This window comes from Lutzomyia longipalpis, chromosome 1 (assembly GCF_024334085.1).
Source record: "Lutzomyia longipalpis isolate SR_M1_2022 chromosome 1, ASM2433408v1".
In the NCBI taxonomy this organism is placed as follows: domain Eukaryota; kingdom Metazoa; phylum Arthropoda; class Insecta; order Diptera; family Psychodidae; genus Lutzomyia; species Lutzomyia longipalpis.
The window spans coordinates 11,714,385-11,741,047 of NC_074707.1; the positions used below are offsets into that span (position 1 = coordinate 11,714,385).

General features: G+C 35.6%; 4 protein-coding genes across 5 annotated transcripts in view; all 4 read right to left on the reverse strand.

Moving 5' to 3' along the window:
- The window catches only part of LOC129790073 (luciferin sulfotransferase-like), a 767,385-nt gene that overhangs the window by 104,895 nt on the left and 635,827 nt on the right, over positions 1-26,663 (reverse strand). The gene's annotated exons all lie outside the window — the stretch shown is intronic.
- The window catches only part of LOC129788207 (probable Rho GTPase-activating protein CG5521), a 626,970-nt gene that overhangs the window by 104,895 nt on the left and 495,412 nt on the right, over positions 1-26,663 (reverse strand). The gene's annotated exons all lie outside the window — the stretch shown is intronic.
- The window catches only part of LOC129788331 (tolloid-like protein 2), a 606,934-nt gene that overhangs the window by 104,895 nt on the left and 475,376 nt on the right, over positions 1-26,663 (reverse strand). The window lies entirely within an intron of this gene.
- LOC129788588 (glutamate [NMDA] receptor subunit 1) overlaps positions 1-26,663 on the reverse strand; it is an 88,109-nt gene that overhangs the window by 12,234 nt on the left and 49,212 nt on the right. Inside the window, exons 2-5 of the mRNA XM_055824788.1 lie at positions 12,321-12,465; positions 11,360-11,688; positions 2,239-2,361; positions 503-724 (exon numbers count right to left, since the gene is read on the reverse strand). Of these exons, the coding sequence (XP_055680763.1) occupies positions 503-724; positions 2,239-2,361; positions 11,360-11,515 (501 nt within the window). The 5' untranslated portion in view covers positions 11,516-11,688; positions 12,321-12,465. The remainder of the gene's footprint in view (positions 1-502; positions 725-2,238; positions 2,362-11,359; positions 11,689-12,320; positions 12,466-26,663) is intronic.

Here is a 26,663-nt window from a genome sequence, read left to right on the forward strand (position 1 = left end):
TCATTAAGTAAATTGGCTCAAACTAATATAAAATTTATGATAAAAAGAATTAATAACGTCTAAAAGATAATAATTGACGTTATTAATAGTTCCATCAATTAATATTTAAAACATTTGCTTTAGCAGTTATTTTATATGAATTCTCATTAAATTTTTAATTTGATTTTTCAATGGCATGTTAAATAAAATTAATATAACGTTCAACATTTCAAGTTTTAATTAGAAATTTTTATAAAAGAGCAGATTTAGCAAATCCTGCTTTGCCGAGCATTGCCGCAGGAGCATTGCTCAGCTAATTATTGCACCTGAGCTTAGAGGGTATGGATAACAAGGAATTTTGCTGTACAATGAGAAATCTCGGACAGGTCGGGGTGATTTCCTACATCTAATCTGGGATTACGGCAGCTCTGACCAGAGTGGTAATATTATGCGGGGAATGCATGGGATGTACATTGAGAGAGACAAAGTATGTGTAGTGCTCCTGATGGGGCTTCAAGCTCACCTTTGTGTATCCAAAGTGACTCAGCATTTCCAGCCACACGTCCGCTTGGTGGTAGTACGGTGGTACAGTTCGGAGAAATGACACGTGGATATTTTTGTCAGAGAACGCTGCGTCACGGGATGAAATTCCAATGACGGGGATTTGGTAGAAGCCGCTTGTGTAGCTGACAGCTGCTGGCGATAGATCTCCACTCTGCTCATGGGATACCACCATTGCGTACACCTACATTGTGAAAGGAGATGAGAAAAAAAAAACATAACCGAGTGAGAAACCATTTGGAAAATCATTACTGTGCATTGACGTTCCCCTTTTATTCTCCACACCTCCACTTCACTTCAGCCTCATAACTTTTCTCCCCAGCTTTGGTAGGAGGAACGAAAAAAAAAATCAATGACTGAAAAAAGCTCCTATACCACGTGGATACATCCTTCAGCAATAAAGGCAATTTATGCACAAGTGGATAAAGCTTTTCAGACATTTAGGATCGAGCATGTTTTTTATCCTTCCCACCACATCACCTTTGTCGTGTAAAAAGGCACAATTCCGCACAAAAAAAACAAAGGTGGATTTATTGAAGAATAATAAAATTAATAAATATATAGGAATAAAAACTTGGCAACAATATTTTCCTCATCCTCCCATATCTACCTCGAATATTGAATATTGAATTCACTTTTCATTGCAAATTAACTTGTCGCCCTTATACCTATATCTTTCCTCTTCAGATTTACCTTTCTGATAAACCCCCCACCTGGGATTTGAATGGTGGAGCTTTTAAACTTTATTGGATTTTTCTGATTTTATCTCAAGAAAGGCTTTTACAGCAACACAATGCACAATATTTCAGATGTTCAAATACTTTGTTGTTACGAAAATTCTATTATTGAATTTATAGTTACATGTTTGTATATCTCTACAGCTTAATAAAATGCATTAAAAATCACCCTTTGTGTTATAAAAGCTTTTTTTCCATACTAAACGAACATGAAAATATTATCAAACATTATTTTTTTGTTTTATTTATATTTTAAATTATATTTTCTTTTTTTTTTTATAATATGCAGCATATTTTATATTATCACTTTGAATTTTCAATTTTCACATTTAATGATCCAATTCAAAATTGGTAACACACAGCTCATGAATATTGGAATAATTTCCTGTAAGTGAGGCTCTCAATATCAATTTAATTTCCTGAACCTACCTAGCTGGAATATTTCCAAAAGCTTTATGCCAAAATATGGCATAAAATAAATGCGAAAAATTTTATGCGAAAAGAAAGGAATTCTTTAAAAATTATAACAATGTGTTGCTGTAAAATAATAAATTGTCATTAAAGGCTATTGTTAATTACTAAAAGGAATCGTGAGTTAATTTCTGGAAAATTAATGGAAGAGATCGAAGAGAATGAAAACCAGTTAGAAATAAAACTGAAACGTATTTTGCATGAAAAAAAAATTTAAGAAGTTTTTTTTGACATAATTTTCCTAGGAAAAATGATTTCAGTTTTCATGAGCTATTAAAGGATTCTTTTTGATAAATTTTGATTTTAATTTTTGGAATCAGAACTGCTCCCTTCAGCTATTTTAGAGGCTCATCAAAATAGGAAGAATCTCAGAAAAATCTTATAAATTCATCCTTAATATTCAACATAATTTTATTAAAAAAAAATATGGGTAAAGATAAAGCTAAGCATGTTCCTTTTTTTTAAATCCTGAATAAAAAAATGCACTTACCCTCTGCGAAATGAGATGTTTGCAAACATTAAGAGCCGTCTTGATGGGATTCTTGTCCATTCGTATCGTTTTGTCGTAGTAAGTGAGGCCCCGTGGAACGTACTGCTGATCAAAGTTGAGATGCTGCAAAAAAATTATGATAATCATCATTAGCTATAGATAGCATTATTTATGTTGATGAAAATCATCCCCGTGCGACTAAAAGCGGATGAAATTAATTTGTGAGAAAATTGGATACGTTGGGGAATTTAGATTATTATTCACAAGGATTAGGTGTTAGAAATTGTCGGTCATCGCTGAAAAGAGGGATAACTAACTGAAGAATAAGATGAAAATTAATGCGATCTACCCTGTATTTATATGCAAATTGTTATTGCTTTCATTTATTATTAATAACTTGTGTGTGTAAAGGTGTTGTGTGGGAATAATAAAAGATGTGTTGACGATTCTTCTTCATGCGGTACTTCTTCCGCATTAAACTTTCTCCGGCAGTTAAAATACCCCAATTTACCTTCTGTCACCCTCTCCCTCTCTCTTCTCTCCCTCTAACAAACAGCCTTTCGAAGAAGACAACTTCCGTCAAGGGTTTTTGTAAGGGATGTGGATGATAAAATAATAATCATTCTGACCTCATTCTAGAGTTTACTGACGTAGGTATAAAATTCCGTTGGAAGAATCGTATGTGGAATTTCATAGTATACCAACATTTATCCAATTTTGTGGTGGATGCACACTGAATTAAAATTATTACATTGGCAAATACACCACTTAATATGTATACACACTTACTTAATTTAATCATGCAAACTATGATGAATACATATGATTGATAATGTGATGTTGAATTTAGTAATTTAGAAATTTATTCATAATTTAGGTTAATTCATTAAAATATTTGTGTGAATTTAATTGATTTGTTAAATAATGTCCGTTAGAATTTAGGATGCAACAAAAACGGAAAGAATATCAGTATAATGCTCGAGAGATACGAAAATATGTTTAAAAAAAATTGAGCATAACATCAAGCATGAAAAATATTTATTTTAGCACTTCTCAAATTTAGTTGAAAGGATATAAAATTGTAAGTAACTGTTATATGTATAAAACCATATCAACAATCAGTGTAGGAAAATTGCAATCATCACAGACAAGCAAGCAATCAGTGACAAGTGCAAGATTTTCTCAATTCTCTTCACCATGTTTTCAAAAGTTCTTTAAATGAAGACTTTTTTTCTTTTCTATTTGAGAAGCTTTAGTCACCAAGTTTGTTTATTGAAATCCTGAAAATTGATTTTTAAAAAACTTTTCAAAGTTATTTCCACTGCAGTGTACGATGACTATATTTTCCAGCGCACTTTATTAATAAAGTTTCACATGCTTCTTTTTCAAAGATTTCTGATGTTGTGAAAGTCTGGATGTTAACACACTTCTTTCCACACTTTGTCATCTCTTTTCCCTTTTGTCAGGGCTCAAGTTCTCTTTTCATGTCATTCATCACACAAATCTATGGACGCGCTGTTGAAAAGAGATTCTAAGGGTAGTGGAAATCAATTATCTCAACAATCGCAATGTGATTGTGAGTGTATTTGTAGATGAAAAAAAAAGTGCGATGAGGAAGAATGTATTCATGGAAGCGGAAATCAATTGAATTCATTTTTTTTCGCCTTCACTCCTCTAAACTTTCTTGAATTTCGTCGACTTTTATATCATTCCCACCCCTCATGGAGAATTGCTAAAGCAATTCACATCTTGTAAATGAGAAATTATTCCCGGACAACCATTGCTGCTTCTCCTTGCTAAATAAAAACCTTGAGATAAAATATATTTTTTTTGTTATAGGATATTTTCTTTGGCGTATTATGAATATTTTCGTAGACATGAGAACAATCAGCTGGAGTATTTGTGGATGCTTTTTTTCCATACACTTTTAGCTTGTTAAAGTAAAATATATGGGAAAAGGAAGGTGGAAAAGGAAAACTTGCTAAAATGTAAGTATATACACCAAATGTAGGTAGGTACACACGAAAAGTAAATTTTCCAAGACTTTTTGCTATCTTAAATCTACACTCATAGAACAAACTCCCGTTTTATCACCGCAAAGTGATAAATACGGAATTCTCTTATATGAAATACCACTTTTGCAGTGATAAATACAGAATTTTTTCTATGAGTGTACAACAAAACCTTCAGTTTATTACGGCACGCTTAAAGCGCACAGTTATTATACTGAAAGTAGAATAGAATAGAAAAGCATATATTTCCATTTTCCATTTAGTTTATTTCGGTGCATTTCTTTGAATTTGTTTTAGATAGCAATCTTCTTATTTCTTTTTTTTTAAAACTGTTTCAATATTCAAATCAAAAAATCTCATTGACCCTTTTTATTTTACCTGAGGGCAAGAAAGAATTAAAGATTAAAGCATTAAAGGAAAGCTTGAAGAATTATAAAATTCATTTAAAAAATAATGATAGAAAAGCTATCAAAATATCAACTTTAAGTCTCCTACATATTTTTTTTTATAAACTCATTAAAATCTCTGAATGTACTCCTAACTACATAAGAGATATTATTAAAATATCAACTTGTGGATATTTACAGAGGTGTGTGGGGAAGAAAATAATATTTAACATTCCCACAATTGGATGTTTTTTTTTACACCGTACCGCACTTTATAAATGTCGCGTGTTATGTCTTATCGTACATTAAATTTACTTTCATGCCCTCAATTCAGCTTCAGGGTACATATCTCAAGAAATCAGGGGCTCATTCCTTCTTAAGGTGATACGAAAAGGAGTCTCGACCCATGAATAATTTATTATGTATACTTTATTTTAGAAAATAGGCGTGGCACAGAAAGGTATACTATATAGGAATCTTGTCAATTTTTTCTTATATTCTTTGAACGCTTTGAACGAAGGAAATCACATACTTTTGCTGAGACTGCTGTCTGATTCACCTCAGTGATATATAATAAATATATATATATATATATATATATATATAATATATATAATAAATAGATATATGATCTATGCAATCTATATGCTTTTCTGCAAATGAAATTTAAATTCAGGAAGCAGAAATGTTAAATTACTTTTCAGCTCTATCTTCTTTTTGCGGTCAATTTAGCTAAAATTTCATTGAAACTAATAAAGTTGATTGTATGCAGAGCAAAGTACCTTATGTATATATATTATATACATTCCTGCCAACCTGACGTGGTCTTATCAACCATCCTGTGCAAACTTCCACAAAAGACTGTTAAGACCACAATGGGAATATTCTTGGGAATAATTATGGGATTCAGGGAAATGATGGGAAATGAGTCGCCGGGGGCTTAATGTGGGAAAACGATGGAAAAACAAGTGGTACAATGTATACAAGTTTTATCTGAAAGCAATGAAGAGGGGCGGAAATGGATGCCAACGATGCCAAAAGCTCCACACGATACACGCCATCGCGGGATTAATCGAGATTAAATGGAGGCGAATACCTAACATGAAATTCCACGTGGGGAACCAAAAAAAGAGCAAAATATTTGGAACGCATGAGGGGTGAAACAACAGAAAATCTCTCCGTTTTTTTACACTACCATAAAAACCACTAAATGTGGGTGCTTTTGTAGAGTTTCCAATTAAAAAATACGTATAATTGATTAAATACCATCCAATTTTAATTTATTGGATTTTTTATATAGTGGAAGTGGAAAAATTGCATATTGGTCATCATCATTTTGTCCAAAATAATTAAATTCAATGAAAAATAATTTTATTGATTTCTCTTACCCTCTTATTCTGCGACAGTTTATCTGCCCCTTTTGGAAATATATCCTCTTTCAGCCAAAAATTCTTTATGGAGGGTTATCTTTAGCTACTAAGCTAATGCTAACTTGTAACATTTTATCTGGCAAAAAAAGCCATAAATTTAAAATGAGTGGAGCTTCGCCATTCGAATGTGTGTAAATAAGGAAGCTGTTGCAAAAGGGAAAATGGGGCATTGGTGGAAATGGGAGTGCTATCATTTGAATAGCCGAAAAAAATTTTTTTCCTGCCAAAAGAAGCGGAAAAAGAAGAGGAGACAAGACCATGAGAAGACGTGCTTTTTGTACTTTTTATTTCAATTTTTTCTCTGCACCCATTTCAACATTTTCTACAAAAGAATGTAATCTACATGAAAATGTTTCATCTGTGCTAAAATACTTTTCAATAAAAATTTCTTAGCAAGATTGTAAAATGATTTAGGGTTTTTCACGCTGAGTTTTCCAGTGAATTTTTTCATCGTGCAAAAAAGGAAACTTTAAAGCATAATTTAAATCTCGCCAAAATTTAGTATTTTTTTAAAATTTGTTTTTCCGGTTCTGCTGATATTTCTATGAAATTCAGATGAGTCCAAATTGATAGAACATTAAAATAAATTGCGTGCTCCCCAAGTAGGTATTATTATTGAGTCTCCTTTTATGGTTTCCTGAAAACACAGTCCATGTATAAGAGAAATGTCTCCAAATTTGGGGAGCATAACAACCCAAGTGAGGCGAGAAAAAAAATCACGGAAGAATTGCGATGCCTATCAAGTGTGGAAAATGCCTCTAATCGTGTTTTGATATTTTTCCGATTTTCCCATACCTATACTATATAAATGTACATACAGATGATGATATATTTCCGTAAATAACGTGGCGGAAAGCCAGAATATCATACCTTATGTAAAATGTACGAAAATACAGCTATAAGAGGATATGTAATGGGGTGTACAGAAAAGGAAGCGATCAGTGTATAAGTGGTACATTGTGAGACAATGTCCTTAATCCGGTGAACCCATCCCTCATTCTAAAAATAATGGAACACTCGCTCCGCCTTGATTGTCACATTGAAAGGAAATGCCGAAATTTCCGAGTGAGTAATGCTGAACACTTGACATTGCAATTATATCCTTTAATGTTTAATCCATCGTGAGGATATGGTTGCTTGATATGGTTTCTTGTACATTGGCGTCTTATATAGAGTGTGAACGGGAAACAATTCAATGGGTTTTGTCCCGAAAAATATTTCATGCACCTTATGCTCAACGACTTTCTGCCTCACTTGTAGTGTGGAGAAAAATTTTATAAATTGAAACATATTTTATTATTTTTTCTTTTTCTTCTAGAGAAATCAATAAAGAGAAACTTAATAAAATATCATAATATTTGAAACGCTATCATTAAATTTTCATAATTTTTTATAAATTCAAATAGCTTAACTGAATATGTTAAACTGATTGTGCATGGTTTTATGTTTTATATTAAATATTAAATATTCACAAAGCTACAAAATTTAACAAAATTTAATCCAGATTAAATAAATTAGGGGTCTTTTAAAAAATTCATAGAAACAAAAGCAGCATATTTGATGATGCGAAAAATATGGAGTATGGCTTTAAAGTCTTTTGGCGTCAACTAAAATGTAATATCCTTTTCTCATACAAAGTCAGCTTAGCTCGCTAAACCCTATATAGGGTTAATGAAAATTGTTCCTGTTTAGCGAGATTGCCACTTTGGCAAAATTTACATGGACTGTGAACTTAACAAGGAGGATGTAATTAAAGTTTGAAAATAAATTAGTTGAAAATGTATTTTGTCCTGTGCGTAATTTGGTTGGCACATTTCCATAGAGTCCTCAATACAGCTCAAAACTTCTATTACCCCTTTTGCCATGTAATCTAGAATTTGAATTTTGTTATCATCGCTTTAAAGGACACTTCTATGGGGAAGAGAATGTGCTTCCAAGTAAATGAAATTTTCACCACCTCCTGCTTTTTTTGCTTGGACACCATAAGTAGCCAAAAGAATTCTCTGTATATGATGGAGAAGCTTTAATTTGAATTTTTTGTGAATTGTATTAACTTTTAGATAAAACTATTTTTTTTCTATGAAAAAGTTTTTTTTTTATAAAATGTACATACTTAATTAAAAAGTTGAGTTCAGAATATTACATATTATTGCTTCTGAAAAGCTATTATCACAATGATATTCTCTTGATGATGAAAATCATTATGGAATATTAAAATACAGAAAAAATAAATTAAACAAACTAATCATCCTTTAGTATGAAAAATGAGAAAAATTAATTATTTATGCACGTACTGTAAGGTGATATGTAATTTGGTATCCGTTAATTTTCACCATTTATCATGTGGAGAATCAATCTTCCAACTTTGATTTTATATTTAGCTCTCACTTATTCAAATGCTACAGCTATATTAAAACTATAGCCCGTGGATTTATGGTCATCGCTTGAAATTAATTACAAAAAAACTTGGAAAACATCCTTTTGTTTGATTTTAAAATTGAATGAATAGGTTGTATATATAAAATTAATTTCGTTGAGACCACAATATTTTATTTATAAACAAATAAAAACATTTATAATATTTTATATATCTCGGAGATCGATAAAAAAATTAAATTGAATCGTTTTTTAATTAATTTATGAACAAATATTTAATTTTTCTTTCAGATTCATTTATTAAATAAAATAAAATAATATGACACATTACAGTTTTAAAAAAATAAGGCTAATTACTGGCACTTACTATGAGAGCTGTAGCATGAATTGATTTCCACCCCCTTTTGTATTTTTAATAAGAAGTTCTCACGAATTGATATAGGCAAACTTTAATTTTCTCGACAGTCGCAACGGAAAGCTTTCTGGTGAAACAACTCTGTTAATCGGAATCTTCATTCAGAAGGATTAAAAGCACTTTTTTTTACTCAACATGTCTATTAACGAAACACGCAAGCAGTATAAGAAAATTGTGGAAAAACTTCGAGGATCTCGCAAAATATCAGCATTGATTTTCTCAAAGAAATTCTTCGAAAAGCACAACGCATTTTTTATTCCAACAATACCACTTCTTCTGGAAGTACTTTCAATTCTCCCCTCAGCAACAAAGATGTTCCACAGCAATGGAGAAATTGCAAGTTTTGCACTCTCTGTTTTCTTTGTGATTGGTCACTCACAAGTTGGTGCGAAGATTCTTTCAGTTTTTATGAATATTGCAAATATCGATGCTATCCTTGAGTGGTTCCATCAATTGCATCAAGTGAAAGAAAACATCCTTGTTTCTCGAATTTATGCTGAAGGTTTGAATAAAACTCAAAGAACGAGTGAGTTCTTCATGAGGTAAGATAATGTGAAAGATCTGAAAACAAAACTTCTTTAGGCAAACTTTGCAGTAAAACTTTAAATTTTTCGAAATTTTCAGACTCGTCGTCTTAACTTACGGACTATCAACTCTCTTAGCTGTTATTTTTTACAACATATCTGATCGTGTGATTTTTCAAGTGCCCTTCATTGATGAAAACAACGGTGTTGTCCATCGTTTGGGCGGATCAATCGCTCTTGTGTACAACATCTACAATGTTCTTGTTTCCGAATGTACGGTAATCTTCATTGGAATCTACTTTATCGGAGTTTTTAACATTCTAAGCGGTCTCCTCGAAAAGCTCAATAAAAGCTCAAACATCGCCGTAGCTGGAGATCTTCTGCGAAGCATCGTACCACTTCATATTGAAATTCTTTCTAAATTTAATGATTTCTGTGAAGTCTTCTATTTTGTTTTCTCAATCCAATTATTTACAAGTGGTTTGCTTCTTCTATTTAATTTATACCTCCTTATGCAATCTGTGACAAATTTCTTCTATTGGGCTGCTTTTATTAGTCTCTTTGCCCAGTTTGCCCTATTCTGTCTCTTTGGCCAGATCATTTACAATAAATCCGAAAGAATCTTTACGGATTTATATCACACAAAGTGGTACGAGATGGAGATAAAAGATCAAAAAATTCTACTTCTTATGATGAAGATGTCCCAGAAAACTTTTGGACTCAAAGCTGCAGGAATGTATGATATAAATCTCGTTGTGTTTGATCAAGTTATTAAATTGTGCTTTTCAACTTGCACTATTCTGTACTCTTTGACATAAAAGCAAGCAAAACTTTTAAGTATTTATTTTAAAGCAATTTGCTAAGTAATGCTCCCATTTATTTCGTGAAAAGTTGTCTCTTGTGCGCCAAGCATTCATCACGTACCACACTTTATTTAATCATAATAAATTCATAAAATTACTCTATAATTTGGATTAATTATGATTTTTCATATTTCGCCTCCATTTGATTTCATAATTCTTTCTCGCATGATGAACATAATTATTTAATGGTCTTATTAATTCATATTAGAGAAAAATACAAGAATTACTCAATTATTCTAATTAAAAGTTTTTTTGTATCTATTTTTTGTACTATTTATACGTGGGAAAATAATATCATGTGGTATTAATTCGGATGGACTATTTATCGTCCTTTTAAAAATTTATCGAGTTTCGTTGAATAAATACTTTTTTTAGAGTCACCGAAACGCATGAAAATTTTACATTTTCATAAGTCTGTTAGCATTTTAAGGAAAAACTTTTGAATCTATTTAAAGGGAAATTTCATGCATAAGTAAATAGTTTAACATTTTCTTAATTACAGTGATCATAACCACTACGACTAAGTGGAATGTCATTCACATCAATTAATTAATTGATTTCTGATTAATATAAAATGTGACAGATTGTCTGTGATAAATTCTTCATCTAACTTCGCTATAAATATTATATGTAATCTCAGGTAATGCAGAGTAATTTGTATTAATTCAATGTCCGTGTGTTTTACGTAATTTATGATTGAAGAAGATTTGCATTTTAGAATTCATAAATTTACCATAAGAGCCGACAGAATACATAAAAACGTTAGTTTGTGCCGCGTGTGAATATCCAAGAGAGGATTTTCCACGTAAGCGCGCAAGTTTGCTGATGATTTTGATAATCCTTGTTAACAGTGCTTTGTGCAAACAATTTGCCGGATTCTCACATACATGGGCAAACTATTTAATTTTCCCCATGCTATGAGGAATTTAGGCTGAATCTTTTTGTTTCCGTTTGAAGCTCCATTTTCATGAAAATTCCGAGACATTTGTGTCAAAGGAGAGGTTTCTCTGCGTATACCTTGTGGGAGTTATCTTAGGACTAACATTGTATGTCATAACATGTACATTTGTTATGTAGGTACATTCATACATAATATGGAGATTACAATAACTCACCGCTATTGTTGTTTTGAAGTGTTTTTCACTGTCATTGCTGCTCAAGACGCCGCCAATGTTGTAAAATGAGGTATGTTCATCGGATAGAGCCTTCTGCAGAAGAACTTCATCCAATTTCAGAAGAATTAAAAGGTTTATAATTTTGAGAGTCCACATTTTTTTTATTCGTTTAATGCAGCTTCTGTTTAATTTTTATTTTTTTCCCTGCCTATTTTCAATTTGCTTTCTTTTTTTTGTAAACTACTTTTTTATTTACGCTGCATGAATGTTTATCACGAGTCTCCCATGCGTATTTCCTTTCCTTTAACATCCATTCCAATTAGGTTAATCTTTTCACGTTTACACGAAATTATTAATCTATTTTTTAATTCGAATTATCGTCTGTTTTTTTCTATACATTTATAAAGTCTAGTTAAGCGCATTAGCTTGTTTAATGTTTTATTTTTAGTCGGTGTTAAATAAATGGCGAATTTTATTCATGGGGTATGGTTTTTTTGTTACTCTCCAACATTATTTTATTCCTAGATTAAAAGGTTTTAAATAGATTTATAGGGCTATTCTTTAGTTATCGATTTTTTGAAAATTTTATTTTCTTAAATATTTTTTTCCAGGTATATTTTCACTTTTCCTTTGGCATAAGGTTTCATTTATTTCATTTAATTACTTTTAACGCTAGGTGTTTTAACTTGGCTTCTCTGAAGTCTGGGCTTGGTTGTTTTTTTTTTTAGTTAATAAGGTTTAATAAATGTTAACTTTTGTCTGAATGCAATTCATTTATGTGAGTTTTATCCTCTTGACTGGTTAGAGCTCAAGGATCTCTCGCATATTCTTAGTATTAGTGAAAGTTTTACCCTTCACATACATTTCCGAGACTTTTTCTCTCATTTAGGTAATTTTTTCTTATTTATTTATTATAATATACTTTTCGAATTAAATACAAATATCAAGGGTAAAAAATTACCACGAGGATGGCTAAAATTTGCATTGTGCTCGTCTTGGGCACAATTTTTTTTACGGTGGAAAAGCTTTTGTGATTTTTTTTTTATATCTTTCAACACCCCAATTTTCTGTGATAGAAATATTCAAGTGGTGAGGGATGATGTCGCCTGAAATGAGAAAAAAAAGGAAAGAAAAATTAGTTTTAGAATAAAAGAAATATCAAAAAGTAATACATATACAAAGTTCAATAATATTTGTTTTAAATTAGCATAAAGGATTTCAAGTTGCATAAAAACGAAATAGTTCGGTAAGTTTGGCATTCAGTTTGAGAAGCATATATTTGATTTAAATTGTAAAATTAATGCTCTTTTCCTATCTTGTTTCACCGCCGGTGGTGTAATACTTTATGTGCATTTATTTTACTGTCAGGTACATCCGATTTTTGCGTTCCCATTGAAAAATATGGGTACATATTGCACCGTAATGGTTTATGCATTTGTATGAAAATTGTTCACTTCTGGTTCGTGGAAAACTCATTTCCTATCAATTATTTTGTTGCTATATTTTCTGTAAACTATTGCTTTTGTTGATGACCGCGGTAGTAACGTATGTATTGCTACATGTATATCTCTTAAATCCTAACTTTAAAAAAATGCAAAAAAAAAGAACTGAAAGAATCCTTAATGTAGGATAATTCAGCTTATATACATTTTTTTTGCTTTCCTATTCATTTTATCAAACATTTTTCCAGTTGCTTGGTTTCAAATGGTTCTGCACCAGCTGAAGGGTCAGTAAATAAATTACTTACATAGAATGTTGGAGAAGCAACATGCAATTTTCTATTTCCTTGCTATTAGAACACTAATTTATTAACCAATCAGGATCATTGAATACTTCCATTTTCTACTTCGCGATTTCTTTGATCGATGAAACGTACCAATTAACTTCACATTATATCCTTCACAATTCAGCTGAATAATGCACGCAGATGTTGAATTCACGTACCCTATCCACCATACATAAAACTTGCTAATTGCTCTCATTATTGTTCGATCGGAAATTCTATAGTAAAAACCACAAAATGAGGAGTGTTTATAGCGAAGTATGTTTTCAGATCGAAATTATTGATTTGTTCGTTGAATTTGCATAGTCTCTTTTTTTTTCATTGAAGGGCTTTTTTTTTATTGCAAAGCAATGCTGCTAAAAGGGTTTTGGGGTATTTCTATATGCATACATTCAATTGGAAAATTTTATATATAAAATTGCGCGAGGATAAATAAAATTGGAAATTGAAAGAAAGTTGATATAAAAGCATGTTTGTATTGTGAGTTAAAGAAAACCCAATTGGAGATATTTCTATTGAGAAGTGCTTTCTTCTCGGCAGTGTTTGATTTGTCATACAGATATTGTGGAAAAATTTCTCATGTGCATTTGATAAAAAGAAACTCTCCACAATATTGTGAGAGGATTTCTAACAAAGTTTATCCATTTATTCTCCTATCATGTACCTATAATATTATCGAATACGGAGAATCTAAAATAGAGACAGTGAAATATTGACTAAGGAAGTACAAAAACTCAATAATAATTCAGTCAATATTGACCCTAAGAAAAGTTGTGTATGTATTCTTTCCTTATTTGGATTTTATATTGTCGATTTTGATTGACAAGGAATTATTAAAGAATTTAAATATCTTGAGTCAATGAAAGGCTTTATTGAAATTTCAATTGAATTTTTTTATAACAAAAGATAGATAGGAGCAAGAGAAAATAATGAATTGCTAGCTCTCAATACTGCCTAAGATAAATCATTTCTCTATATGTACTTACATTACAAAATCAAAGTCTCTCCGTGCTTGAAAGCTCATAACATAAATTTTGCAATTTGCCTGTAACAATATTTCTTTGTTTGCATTGCATTCTATTGAGTCAGTTGATAACAAAATTAGTAAACAAGAACATAAACTCGTCTCCTATCCCAAAATCTTGTGACACGCAGTAGCTTCAAAATGTGACGGATTTAATCCGGCATCCAATTTAAAGCCTCCCCCGGTGCGGTGTAGCAGCTAAATTCAGCAGCAAAAGCTTTCTGTTCCACACCCAAAAGCTCTGATTCTTTTTTTTCTACTGTTCTCAGATTCAACAAATCTGATTACAAACAATTGAGTATCTGACGAAGAAGAGTGCGAGTAGACTCTTTTATGTATTTTCTGAACACAATGTTTCTTGTATTCGCGACGGTTGGGGATTGGGGTAGGATAGGTGGGTGATTTCGACTTTTATTGCAAAAAATAAAAATTCTCCACAAATAAAGCGGAAAGATCGAAGTGAATCTTCAAAAGCCGTTTTGTTGAAGCGTGTAGAGGGAAGAAAATAAAAAGTTTTTTTTCCGTCCGTGACGGAGCGATGAGACAAGGCACGGGAAAATATGAGACGATGAGGTTTTGGCATATGTGAGAATTTACTTTTTGATTTCTATGCTTTCTTTTATACAATGCTTTTTGCACAATCACACCATTTGTTGTCGCCGTGGTTGTCGCAATTTCATCTCGCACCCATGTCCTGGCATTTTGTCACGACAAAAGCGTCTGACTAAGGGAAATCTCTATATATCTATAGTATTGCGTTGTGCCCGGAGAATCCTCTCGACTAAAAGTTTAAAAGCACACACACACACAAATTGAGCGGTGTGATGTGCATTGCCGATGGAACCACAAACGGATTTAGTGGGAATCAGCAAAAGACAAGTCGTATATCCTTTACATTTCATCCCCATGAGAACCCTCCGAAAAGCCAGATGACACTCGGGCAAAAAAGCTCTAAAATCCTTTTTATTCATCTTGCTGAAATGAGGAACAATATGTAAATGATGTTTGCTGTTGTTGAAATTATGATGTACATGTATGGAACGTCAAACAATTTTGCCATATATCCTTTTTGGGAAGTATTATTAGAAGACTTAAACTTTTAAAGCTTTTCCCTTCGTAGATTTGAGAAGAGCTAAAATATTTTATTGTCAAATATTTCTTTTGCAAATAAAATCACAGAAGTTGTTATTAAAATAGTTTCTAAAGAATTTTTGGCCGAAATTTTATTTGCAAAATTCAGCTAAATACTTGGAAGTTCCCCAACAACAGTAATTAGGTGAAATTCTCTTCAGATTTATGGCATTCCATTTACCATGTATTGTGTGATATTTATGAAAATGACACATTTCTTCTATACGCCAAAGCAGCTTCCTTAGCCACCACCCATGGCCACATCCCTAATACGAAAGGACCATAAAGATACGACCAACTATGTGGGGAATTCATTGATTTTATTGGAGTTGGGGGAGTACCACGATAAATTGGAGGATGTATTGGGGTTGGGGGGACCACATGTCTGAACTTTTATTATCCCTCACATGAGTCACACAGTGATTTTGTATGGGAATAGTTGAGGAAGAGTTTAACACTTTAGCTTGCAAGTTAAAGTTATCCCAAACCTACGTTAGATTGGCAAAGGGGAATGTTTATTGTTCAAAAAACATAGCTAAAGGATATGTTCACATCTACGCAGCTGCACTGAATGCAAACTCTGACAAATATTTTGAGCAAATTCAACGCTTTACCATAAAGTTCATCATCTGCTTATTACGATAGCTGTGTGTGTGTGTGTGTGTGCTCTGGGGGGAGCGTAGATCTTTGCAAAATTAAATAACTTTTCCAAATTACATCCAAAACATTGTTTGTTTCCTTCGAAGAATATGCACTTTATTTCCCAACAAGATTACTCCTTTACAGTGCACTAACCTTCCACAATGTTGGTAAGATTTTCCAACGATCCAGGAGGGTTTAACAATTTCATTCATATATTTTCCTACGTAGGAGCATCCATTTATATCACACATTTTCCTGAGTTTTACGGCACAAATATGGAAATCTAATACCGACATTCACCTTCTATCTCTTCTCTCAACCATTCATATTTATGGGCGATGCACCGAAGAATCTTGACTTTAAACTATATACATACAGTAGAGTGGAGAAAGAGTGAGTTCAAAAAGCTTTTATGTGAATCCACTTGAACGAACAAATCTTTTATATATAATTCAATTTGTAGCATAAAGTAAAGTCACCTTATATATGGAAGTGCCTAATATCGGAAAACCATTTTTCTTCTAACTAGAAATTGAATTTTAAATCCGAAAATTTATGAAGTTTGACTTCAAAAATATCTTTAACATCTTAAATGAAATAATCTTTAGAATATTTGATTTTTTTTTTCAAATGACGGTCTTGAAAATGTACAGAAATACATTTTTTTTTCTAAGTATAGACGTGAGTTCAAGAGGTCAAAGGGATATTTTTATATCAATGCTGATTTATGAATAAATCTTCATGATAAAAATCTCAATATTTCTTTAAAAATTTTCGTCAAAGTGAAGATTTTTTATGGATTGTACGTTTCATCCCACGAACCATCCATATATCTCTTTACCACTTTTTCCTTGACTCTTCCACAGTGTATAGGGACGATGAGACGCATTGGGAATATTGAACGAATATTTCGTAAAGTATGCGGCAAACCCTCAATCCGCCAGTGTAAATTTACACATTTACAGTCTTGTTTGACATTCAAGAGATTATTTGGCACGTTCAATCACGACATATTGAGTGGATCGATTCTTCAAAAGCCAATTTTGTCTTACAATGTAAAATTTTTTTCATCCCTGCATATTTTTCTTTCCTGATAACATTACCCATCAATCTTTAGAATAGATGTACAACTATATACGGCTTTGATGGGAAGAAAATTAAGAACAATGTGAAACGTATTATATTTTATGGTAAAGCAAGATTTTTTAATTTAACTTTAAATTTACACTAGATTTGAGTCGGGAGAATACACAATTTATTAAGAAAAGATTGAATTTACTTTACTCAACTGTTTCTTTAAATCTCATCAAATCGAGAGTTCTTTAAATTAAAAATTACGAACAAATATCAAACTTGGGTTAATAATTCTGTTTTATAAATAGCTGATTCTATCGGCGTGTTGCTCCCACGACGCACACGATGCTGTTCTCAGATGAAGGTTGAGAATCTTCTCCGGACATAAAGACAATGCCCGAACATTCCATCGCCGCACAGCAAAAGTCTTGAAGTTGCAGACGTCTCTGCTCTCCTGACAATGCGGCTTCCATGTGGTCGCGCCGATCCTCCTTTTGGGGCTTTCTTGTCTACCCCATTGCCGTCGTCTGGTGGGGAAAAGGTCTCACGGATGCTCCCTCCAACTCTGAAGAGATTTCCGTCATTGTAGCGCCCCCAGGGCGGAGCACACCGGCTCACGGGTGATGATTTTCCGTTAGCGGGGTGATTGCATTTTCCCCGTTGATCACCAAGCCCCCTTTTCTCCAGGGCGAGACCAATCCTTTCACAGGACCACGTCCGGCTTTGAGGGTCCTCACAGAGCACTATAAAAATCACCCACATGGGAAATTAATGCAAGGCAATTAAATTTACAATAACCGCCGGCACAGTGACCGTGCCGGACGGTGATTCAACCCAGACTGATCAATTTTTCTCTTCGTGCGAGGCTAGTAGCTCTCCTCGCGCTACTCACTTTAGCGGATTTCTCGAAAACTAATTTGTTTCTTGCAGATTTGAAAAAATATAGAAAAAACGAACGTTACATCACCCCTTTGTTGCAAAAGAAAATAAAAAGAATAAAAAAAAAAGAAAAGAGGTTTAAGTTACTCTATCAAAGAAAGTGATGCAACTGAATAAGAAAAGAAAAGATTGGCGATGGACAGAATGGTTGGCTTTGGGTACCTTTCCACGTTCGGCATAAATTTTATAAATAGAAAAGAAGTTTAATAAATAATTAATCAGTAGAATACCTCGGAACTTTAACAAAGTAAATTAAAGGGAATACGAGCTGATCGCACCTAGAAGAGGTGAAAACTATGGGGATTATGTATCCCGCTCCTCCAAACCCTCGAGTGAATATCACGCCCCTTAGAAAAGGTTTCGAGGTGGAAAAAGGCAAGGAAAGGAATTGGAAGGGAAATCAAGGAATGACAAAGGATATCTTTGTTCTAATTGCCCTTCTTCTTCAAAACCCACAGTCTTCTTCTCCCCAATCATGTAGATTGAGTTTCTTCAGGTTTATCAGACTCAAAATTACATTGAAATGAAAATAAAGTTATTGATTAACATCTCCTTCAACGGGTGGATCTAAATTAGCTTAAAGATCCTTAATTATTAAGAGAGTCACGAAAGTGAAGGAGAGAAAAAAATGTTTTACTAGAGAGAAATAAGATTGGAAGGAAGGCGGTGTGATTCTTAATAAAGCTTCTTGAGCTTTCTTCAAACTGATGGTCACTCTCTCCTTACCAGCATTTGCTATTAGCAACGCGGAGCTGTTTGTGTGGGGAAAGGTGAGATGGACTTTAAATTTATTTCCACTTCTCTCTCTGATCCTTCCGCAGACTCGTAAGACTTGACTCACGCGCTTTGCATAACGTGAGCCTTGGACAACGGATTGGTGGGCGAAAGATCCTAACTGCGTTAACCACTGCTGGCATCTCTCTTTGGCTCCTCGCTCCATAAGTCTCCCGAGAACCTTAAGACTTCACACAAGTCCACTCGTCCATTGTCCCTTCTTAGCCGACACCAACTCCCCACAGGAGCATCTCATCAGATGGTCTCTAGGCAAAGAATCCTCTACGCCGCTTCTCCTTCTTTCTCTCCTCCTCTCTCTTCTCCTTCTCTCTTCTCCTCCTCTCTTCTCCTTCTCTCTCTCTCCTCCTTCTCTCTGTCCTCCTCTCTCTCTTTACTGAGCTCACCTCCCCTCGGCATTTCACCGGCCCCCCTACCCTATTTTTTATTCCTCCAATCTCCAGCTCACCCGGAGGCCCCGAATTACTTTTCTCTCATTCTCTTTCAAAAACGTAGACGGGGTGGAATTTAGGACATGGGCACGAACGGGGTGAACCTTCGATGAAGATTTGGCTTTTCAGGGCCTCGGCTCCATCCGTGAGATTGCGTACTGGGTGGATGTGAACTCAGTCGCCGCCACCATTTGAGCAAAAGGCTCATAAGCAGAGTTATCCCAGGTTGGTGTAAAGGACCACCCCTTTCATTGGGCTCTTTGTCAATCTGACTCCTGTTTTGCCTTTCTCTCTTCTCTTTCGCCGCTCAACTCCTCCACCACTCTTCAATTTTCGACGATTCCCTGCCTCGAGATCACCGTCCGAGAGCACCTATGAAAAGAAGGAGACAACCTTGGAGGTACGCCGTCCTCGCTTTCCTGTGATTCATCCACGAGCCCACGAGAATAAGTATGGGTCCAGATGACACTTTTCTGCCCTACCATTGGAGGTGGTCGCATGGTAACAAGAGGAAGGAATCTTTCTATTTTTTCATGAGGGTTTTTTTTCCGCGGACTAGACGAGAATGCGAAAGGAGTATTGACTCTAATAGTTAGGTGGGATGGGTCCTATGCATCTTGTGCATGTACTTTCATAGGATTGGGAAGGATGGAATTAATTGGATTCTGCCAAGTGCAGGGGAAAGAATTCGAGGAACAAACATCTCCGATTACGAATCAACGAATGCCATCCGAAAGAGCTCTTGCCAAATAAGGCATGATACGACTCTAACAAATTTTAAAACGTGACTCTCACCAAGAATGCTGATACTCATGCAAAATCTCTCCTCATACTGCAACTATTGAGGAATCAATAATAATAAATTCTCCAATTAGCAATTCGATACCTTCCTTCCGGTTTGAACAAAATGAATAAATATGGAGAGAATAAGTAAAGACAGTTAAAACCTAGTTCCTGCGGAACATGCTTTAATTTACTTCTCTCCAGGCAAAACCTGTACAAAAGGGCATTAACCAATCTCTGAATAAATTCAGATCCTGGTTTTATGGTGATATGGGATGATTGGAAATATTAAGGAAAGGAAAGAGAATGCAAGGGTCAACAAAGTTAAACCCTGAGGTTGGCGATGAATTTCAAACGAGATAAATATAAAGAAAAGAAAATGGAGGATCTCGAACCGACCAGACGTTCCCAACGAATTATCAAAAGAGAATCACCCATTTAGGGTATTAATTGTTCTCACAAGAGGCATCGAAGCAAAAGCTAATCAAGATTCCTTGAGATCCTCACCCAGAAGGTGCGAGGAAAGAAACCACCAACGGTCTCACATCTCAATGGAGTCGGATGGATCTGGGAGAAGGTACACATCTCCTCAAACCAGAATCCACGGCGAAACTTCGGGACGCATCCCAAAATTTTTCCGGCGAGATCTTCAAAAGGGAAGAACTCACATCCGAACTGGGTAAACCAGACTAAAGCTGGGAATCCCGTGGAAGGAGGCGCCACTTCACAACGGGGAAAAGAAACAGGAGGTCTCGTGAAAAACATACGCCGAAAAACCACTGAGGAGACCTCCATCCCCGGATAGAAAACCTAACGCTTTAACAAGAAAGCTTTCCAAGGATGTTTGTACTACCATTCAGTAGGTTTAAATTAAATTAGCAATTCTCCTCCTTACTTCCAAACAGCAATGCAAACTGTATCAAAAACATCCTTATCAAATGGAAAGCGCAAATCTTCCATCAACCCATCATCATTTCGTCAAACGCATAATGCAAGGACAGAGTTTTTGACAAGCGATCCGCCAAATTCCGCTCAACCCGCTTAATCAATTGCCTAAGCAAGATACGAGGATCGGAAAATAAACGGCCGCCCATCCTGAGTCGGCTCGCATCGCATGCTCGACGCCCGATGCAGGGATGAGGAAAACGCAATAATCAAGAATTTGAATTTAAATTTTAATAAAGAAACTTTAAGCAAAAAAAACTCTTTAATCGGAGAACTCTTATCAGGGAAATATTGATAAAAAAAAATTATTTGGGCGCCATATACCGAACCGTGTACCATCTGCCATGCCATTTAGTTAATATTGGAGAAAAGAATGAATTACTTAGCAAATGAATTAATAATTTGATTGCATCCAAAGTGCAAACTTTTCAAGTGCGAATTATAAAGTTTAATAAAATCCGCATGACTATTGTACTACATGACGGTAAATATTTCAAATTTTAAAAATTCAAAAAGTTTTATATCATTAATAGTGTGTCAGCAATGCAAGCTGAACACGGAAATAATTTAATCCCAAAAAGAGCAAAATAATTTTCCTCATCTCATCATTGCCCGCAGGACGCAGCACGCGAGAAAAGCGGACACCCATGTTCCAGCAAATTCTGTTCAACCCGCTTAATCGATTGCCTAAGCAAGATACGAGGATCAGAAAATCAAAGGGCACCTGCGCCCGATAAGCCCACAGCGCATGCCCCACGCTCAATGCCGAAATGAGGAATCGCTCAGCAAATCATTTAGAATTGAAATTTAATAAATCAAAGTTCAGGGGATCAACAGCAAATAAAGAGATTTAAAATTATCCCCAATGGTGCACAATTAAAGAAAAGACTTGAATTTAAGCACCGGTAAAAATTTAAAAAAAATTATTTTTGCAAGAAAAAAAAATTTCAAAGGGAGTTGCTACAAAAGAATCCCCAAAATTTTTAGGGGACAAAGCTTTACTTAATCTCTCTCCAATCGTCCCAAGAGAGATCACCGCTATATGATAAGCCAACGCACTTTGACCATGGAGCAATGTCATGGCTCCACAAGGTGAAAAGAAAGTCAAAGACTTCCTCACTACCAGGGATTTTCTCAAACTTTTCATGATTTTCAAGGTATAAAATATGCATTTCAGGACAAACACAAATCAAGGACACCACAAAAGATTTTTTTTTTCTTCTGTGAAGCTTTAACTCATTAAAAGAAAATGAAAATTTTTAAAATTTTGAATCAATCAAAAAAAACTTTTAAGAAATTTTACAAATGATGTCGATTCCAGGGAGAAAGCCTGTCGAATTAATACGATTCAACTCCCTCATTCGTCCTGGAATCGCATGTGCAACCGAGAGGTTCTGGGGGAAAGGAATTTGCCACTAATTACCTTTCTTTCATCCCCAGAAAAGCTCTCTATTATCAACAAAAAAAATTAAACAGCCTGCCCACACGGCTAAGTCAGAAAAGACTGATAAAGCATGAAACTCTATTTAATCCAAAACCATTTCTCTCCAAAAAGAAAAAGAAAAAAATGGCAAAAAAAAAGAAAAAATTTCTCAAGGCGGGTTCTGAAAGGCAGCCGGTGGCTTTACGAGCCCAAAGTTGGCGCCATTGAAACGTATTATATTTTATGGTAAAGCAAGATTTTTTAATTTAACTTTAAATTTACACTAGATTTGAGTCGGGAGAATACACAATTTATTAAGAAAAGATTGAATTTACTTTACTCAACTGTTTCTTTAAATCTCATCAAATCGAGAGTTCTTTAAATTAAAAATTACGAACAAATATCAAACTTGGGTTAATAATTCTGTTTTATAAATAGCTGATTCTATCGGCGTGTTGCTCCCACGACGCACACGATGCTGTTCTCAGATGAAGGTTGAGAATCTTCTCCGGACATAAAGACAATGCCCGAACATTCCATCGCCGCACAGCAAAAGTCTTGAAGTTGCAGACGTCTCTGCTCTCCTGACAATGCGGCTTCCATGTGGTCGCGCCGATCCTCCTTTTGGGGCTTTCTTGTCTACCCCATTGCCGTCGTCTGGTGGGGAAAAGGTCTCACGGATGCTCCCTCCAACTCTGAAGAGATTTCCGTCATTGTAGCGCCCCCAGGGCGGAGCACACCGGCTCACGGGTGATGATTTTCCGTTAGCGGGGTGATTGCATTTTCCCCGTTGATCACCAAGCCCCCTTTTCTCCAGGGCGAGACCAATCCTTTCACAGGACCACGTCCGGCTTTGAGGGTCCTCACAGAGCACTATAAAAATCACCCACATGGGAAATTAATGCAAGGCAATTAAATTTACAATAACCGCCGGCACAGTGACCGTGCCGGACGGTGATTCAACCCAGACTGATCAATTTTTCTCTTCGTGCGAGGCTAGTAGCTCTCCTCGCGCTACTCACTTTAGCGGATTTCTCGAAAACTAATTTGTTTCTTGCAGATTTGAAAAAATATAGAAAAAACGAACGTTACATCACCCCTTTGTTGCAAAAGAAAATAAAAAGAATAAAAAAAAAAGAAAAGAGGTTTAAGTTACTCTATCAAAGAAAGTGATGCAACTGAATAAGAAAAGAAAAGATTGGCGATGGACAGAATGGTTGGCTTTGGGTACCTTTCCACGTTCGGCATAAATTTTATAAATAGAAAAGAAGTTTAATAAATAATTAATCAGTAGAATACCTCGGAACTTTAACAAAGTAAATTAAAGGGAATACGAGCTGATCGCACCTAGAAGAGGTGAAAACTATGGGGATTATGTATCCCGCTCCTCCAAACCCTCGAGTGAATATCACGCCCCTTAGAAAAGGTTTCGAGGTGGAAAAAGGCAAGGAAAGGAATTGGAAGGGAAATCAAGGAATGACAAAGGATATCTTTGTTCTAATTGCCCTTCTTCTTCAAAACCCACAGTCTTCTTCTCCCCAATCATGTAGATTGAGTTTCTTCAGGTTTATCAGACTCAAAATTACATTGAAATGAAAATAAAGTTATTGATTAACATCTCCTTCAACGGGTGGATCTAAATTAGCTTAAAGATCCTTAATTATTAAGAGAGTCACGAAAGTGAAGGAGAGAAAAAAATGTTTTACTAGAGAGAAATAAGATTGGAAGGAAGGCGGTGTGATTCTTAATAAAGCTTCTTGAGCTTTCTTCAAACTGATGGTCACTCTCTCCTTACCAGCATTTGCTATTAGCAACGCGGAGCTGTTTGTGTGGGGAAAGGTGAGATGGACTTTAAATTTATTTCCACTTCTCTCTCTGATCCTTCCGCAGACTCGTAAGACTTGACTCACGCGCTTTGCATAACGTGAGCCTTGGACAACGGATTGGTGGGCGAAAGATCCTAACTGCGTTAACCACTGCTGGCATCTCTCTTTGGCTCCTCGCTCCATAAGTCTCCCGAGAACCTTAAGACTTCACACAAGTCCACTCGTCCATTGTCCCTTCTTAGCCGACACCAACTCCCCACAGGAGCATCTCATCAGATGGTCTCTAGGCAAAGAATCCTCTACGCCGCTTCTCCTTCTTTCTCTCCTCCTCTCTCTTCTCCTTCTCTCTTCTCCTCCTCTCTTCTCCTTCTCTCTCTCTCCTCCTTCTCTCTGTCCTCCTCTCTCTCTTTACTGAGCTCACCTCCCCTCGGCATTTCACCGGCCCCCCTACCCTATTTTTTATTCCTCCAATCTCCAGCTCACCCGGAGGCCCCGAATTACTTTTCTCTCATTCTCTTTCAAAAACGTAGACGGGGTGGAATTTAGGACATGGGCACGAACGGGGTGAACCTTCGATGAAGATTTGGCTTTTCAGGGCCTCGGCTCCATCCGTGAGATTGCGTACTGGGTGGATGTGAACTCAGTCGCCGCCACCATTTGAGCAAAAGGCTCATAAGCAGAGTTATCCCAGGTTGGTGTAAAGGACCACCCCTTTCATTGGGCTCTTTGTCAATCTGACTCCTGTTTTGCCTTTCTCTCTTCTCTTTCGCCGCTCAACTCCTCCACCACTCTTCAATTTTCGACGATTCCCTGCCTCGAGATCACCGTCCGAGAGCACCTATGAAAAGAAGGAGACAACCTTGGAGGTACGCCGTCCTCGCTTTCCTGTGATTCATCCACGAGCCCACGAGAATAAGTATGGGTCCAGATGACACTTTTCTGCCCTACCATTGGAGGTGGTCGCATGGTAACAAGAGGAAGGAATCTTTCTATTTTTTCATGAGGGTTTTTTTTCCGCGGACTAGACGAGAATGCGAAAGGAGTATTGACTCTAATAGTTAGGTGGGATGGGTCCTATGCATCTTGTGCATGTACTTTCATAGGATTGGGAAGGATGGAATTAATTGGATTCTGCCAAGTGCAGGGGAAAGAATTCGAGGAACAAACATCTCCGATTACGAATCAACGAATGCCATCCGAAAGAGCTCTTGCCAAATAAGGCATGATACGACTCTAACAAATTTTAAAACGTGACTCTCACCAAGAATGCTGATACTCATGCAAAATCTCTCCTCATACTGCAACTATTGAGGAATCAATAATAATAAATTCTCCAATTAGCAATTCGATACCTTCCTTCCGGTTTGAACAAAATGAATAAATATGGAGAGAATAAGTAAAGACAGTTAAAACCTAGTTCCTGCGGAACATGCTTTAATTTACTTCTCTCCAGGCAAAACCTGTACAAAAGGGCATTAACCAATCTCTGAATAAATTCAGATCCTGGTTTTATGGTGATATGGGATGATTGGAAATATTAAGGAAAGGAAAGAGAATGCAAGGGTCAACAAAGTTAAACCCTGAGGTTGGCGATGAATTTCAAACGAGATAAATATAAAGAAAAGAAAATGGAGGATCTCGAACCGACCAGACGTTCCCAACGAATTATCAAAAGAGAATCACCCATTTAGGGTATTAATTGTTCTCACAAGAGGCATCGAAGCAAAAGCTAATCAAGATTCCTTGAGATCCTCACCCAGAAGGTGCGAGGAAAGAAACCACCAACGGTCTCACATCTCAATGGAGTCGGATGGATCTGGGAGAAGGTACACATCTCCTCAAACCAGAATCCACGGCGAAACTTCGGGACGCATCCCAAAATTTTTCCGGCGAGATCTTCAAAAGGGAAGAACTCACATCCGAACTGGGTAAACCAGACTAAAGCTGGGAATCCCGTGGAAGGAGGCGCCACTTCACAACGGGGAAAAGAAACAGGAGGTCTCGTGAAAAACATACGCCGAAAAACCACTGAGGAGACCTCCATCCCCGGATAGAAAACCTAACGCTTTAACAAGAAAGCTTTCCAAGGATGTTTGTACTACCATTCAGTAGGTTTAAATTAAATTAGCAATTCTCCTCCTTACTTCCAAACAGCAATGCAAACTGTATCAAAAACATCCTTATCAAATGGAAAGCGCAAATCTTCCATCAACCCATCATCATTTCGTCAAACGCATAATGCAAGGACAGAGTTTTTGACAAGCGATCCGCCAAATTCCGCTCAACCCGCTTAATCAATTGCCTAAGCAAGATACGAGGATCGGAAAATAAACGGCCGCCCATCCTGAGTCGGCTCGCATCGCATGCTCGACGCCCGATGCAGGGATGAGGAAAACGCAATAATCAAGAATTTGAATTTAAATTTTAATAAAGAAACTTTAAGCAAAAAAAACTCTTTAATCGGAGAACTCTTATCAGGGAAATATTGATAAAAAAAAATTATTTGGGCGC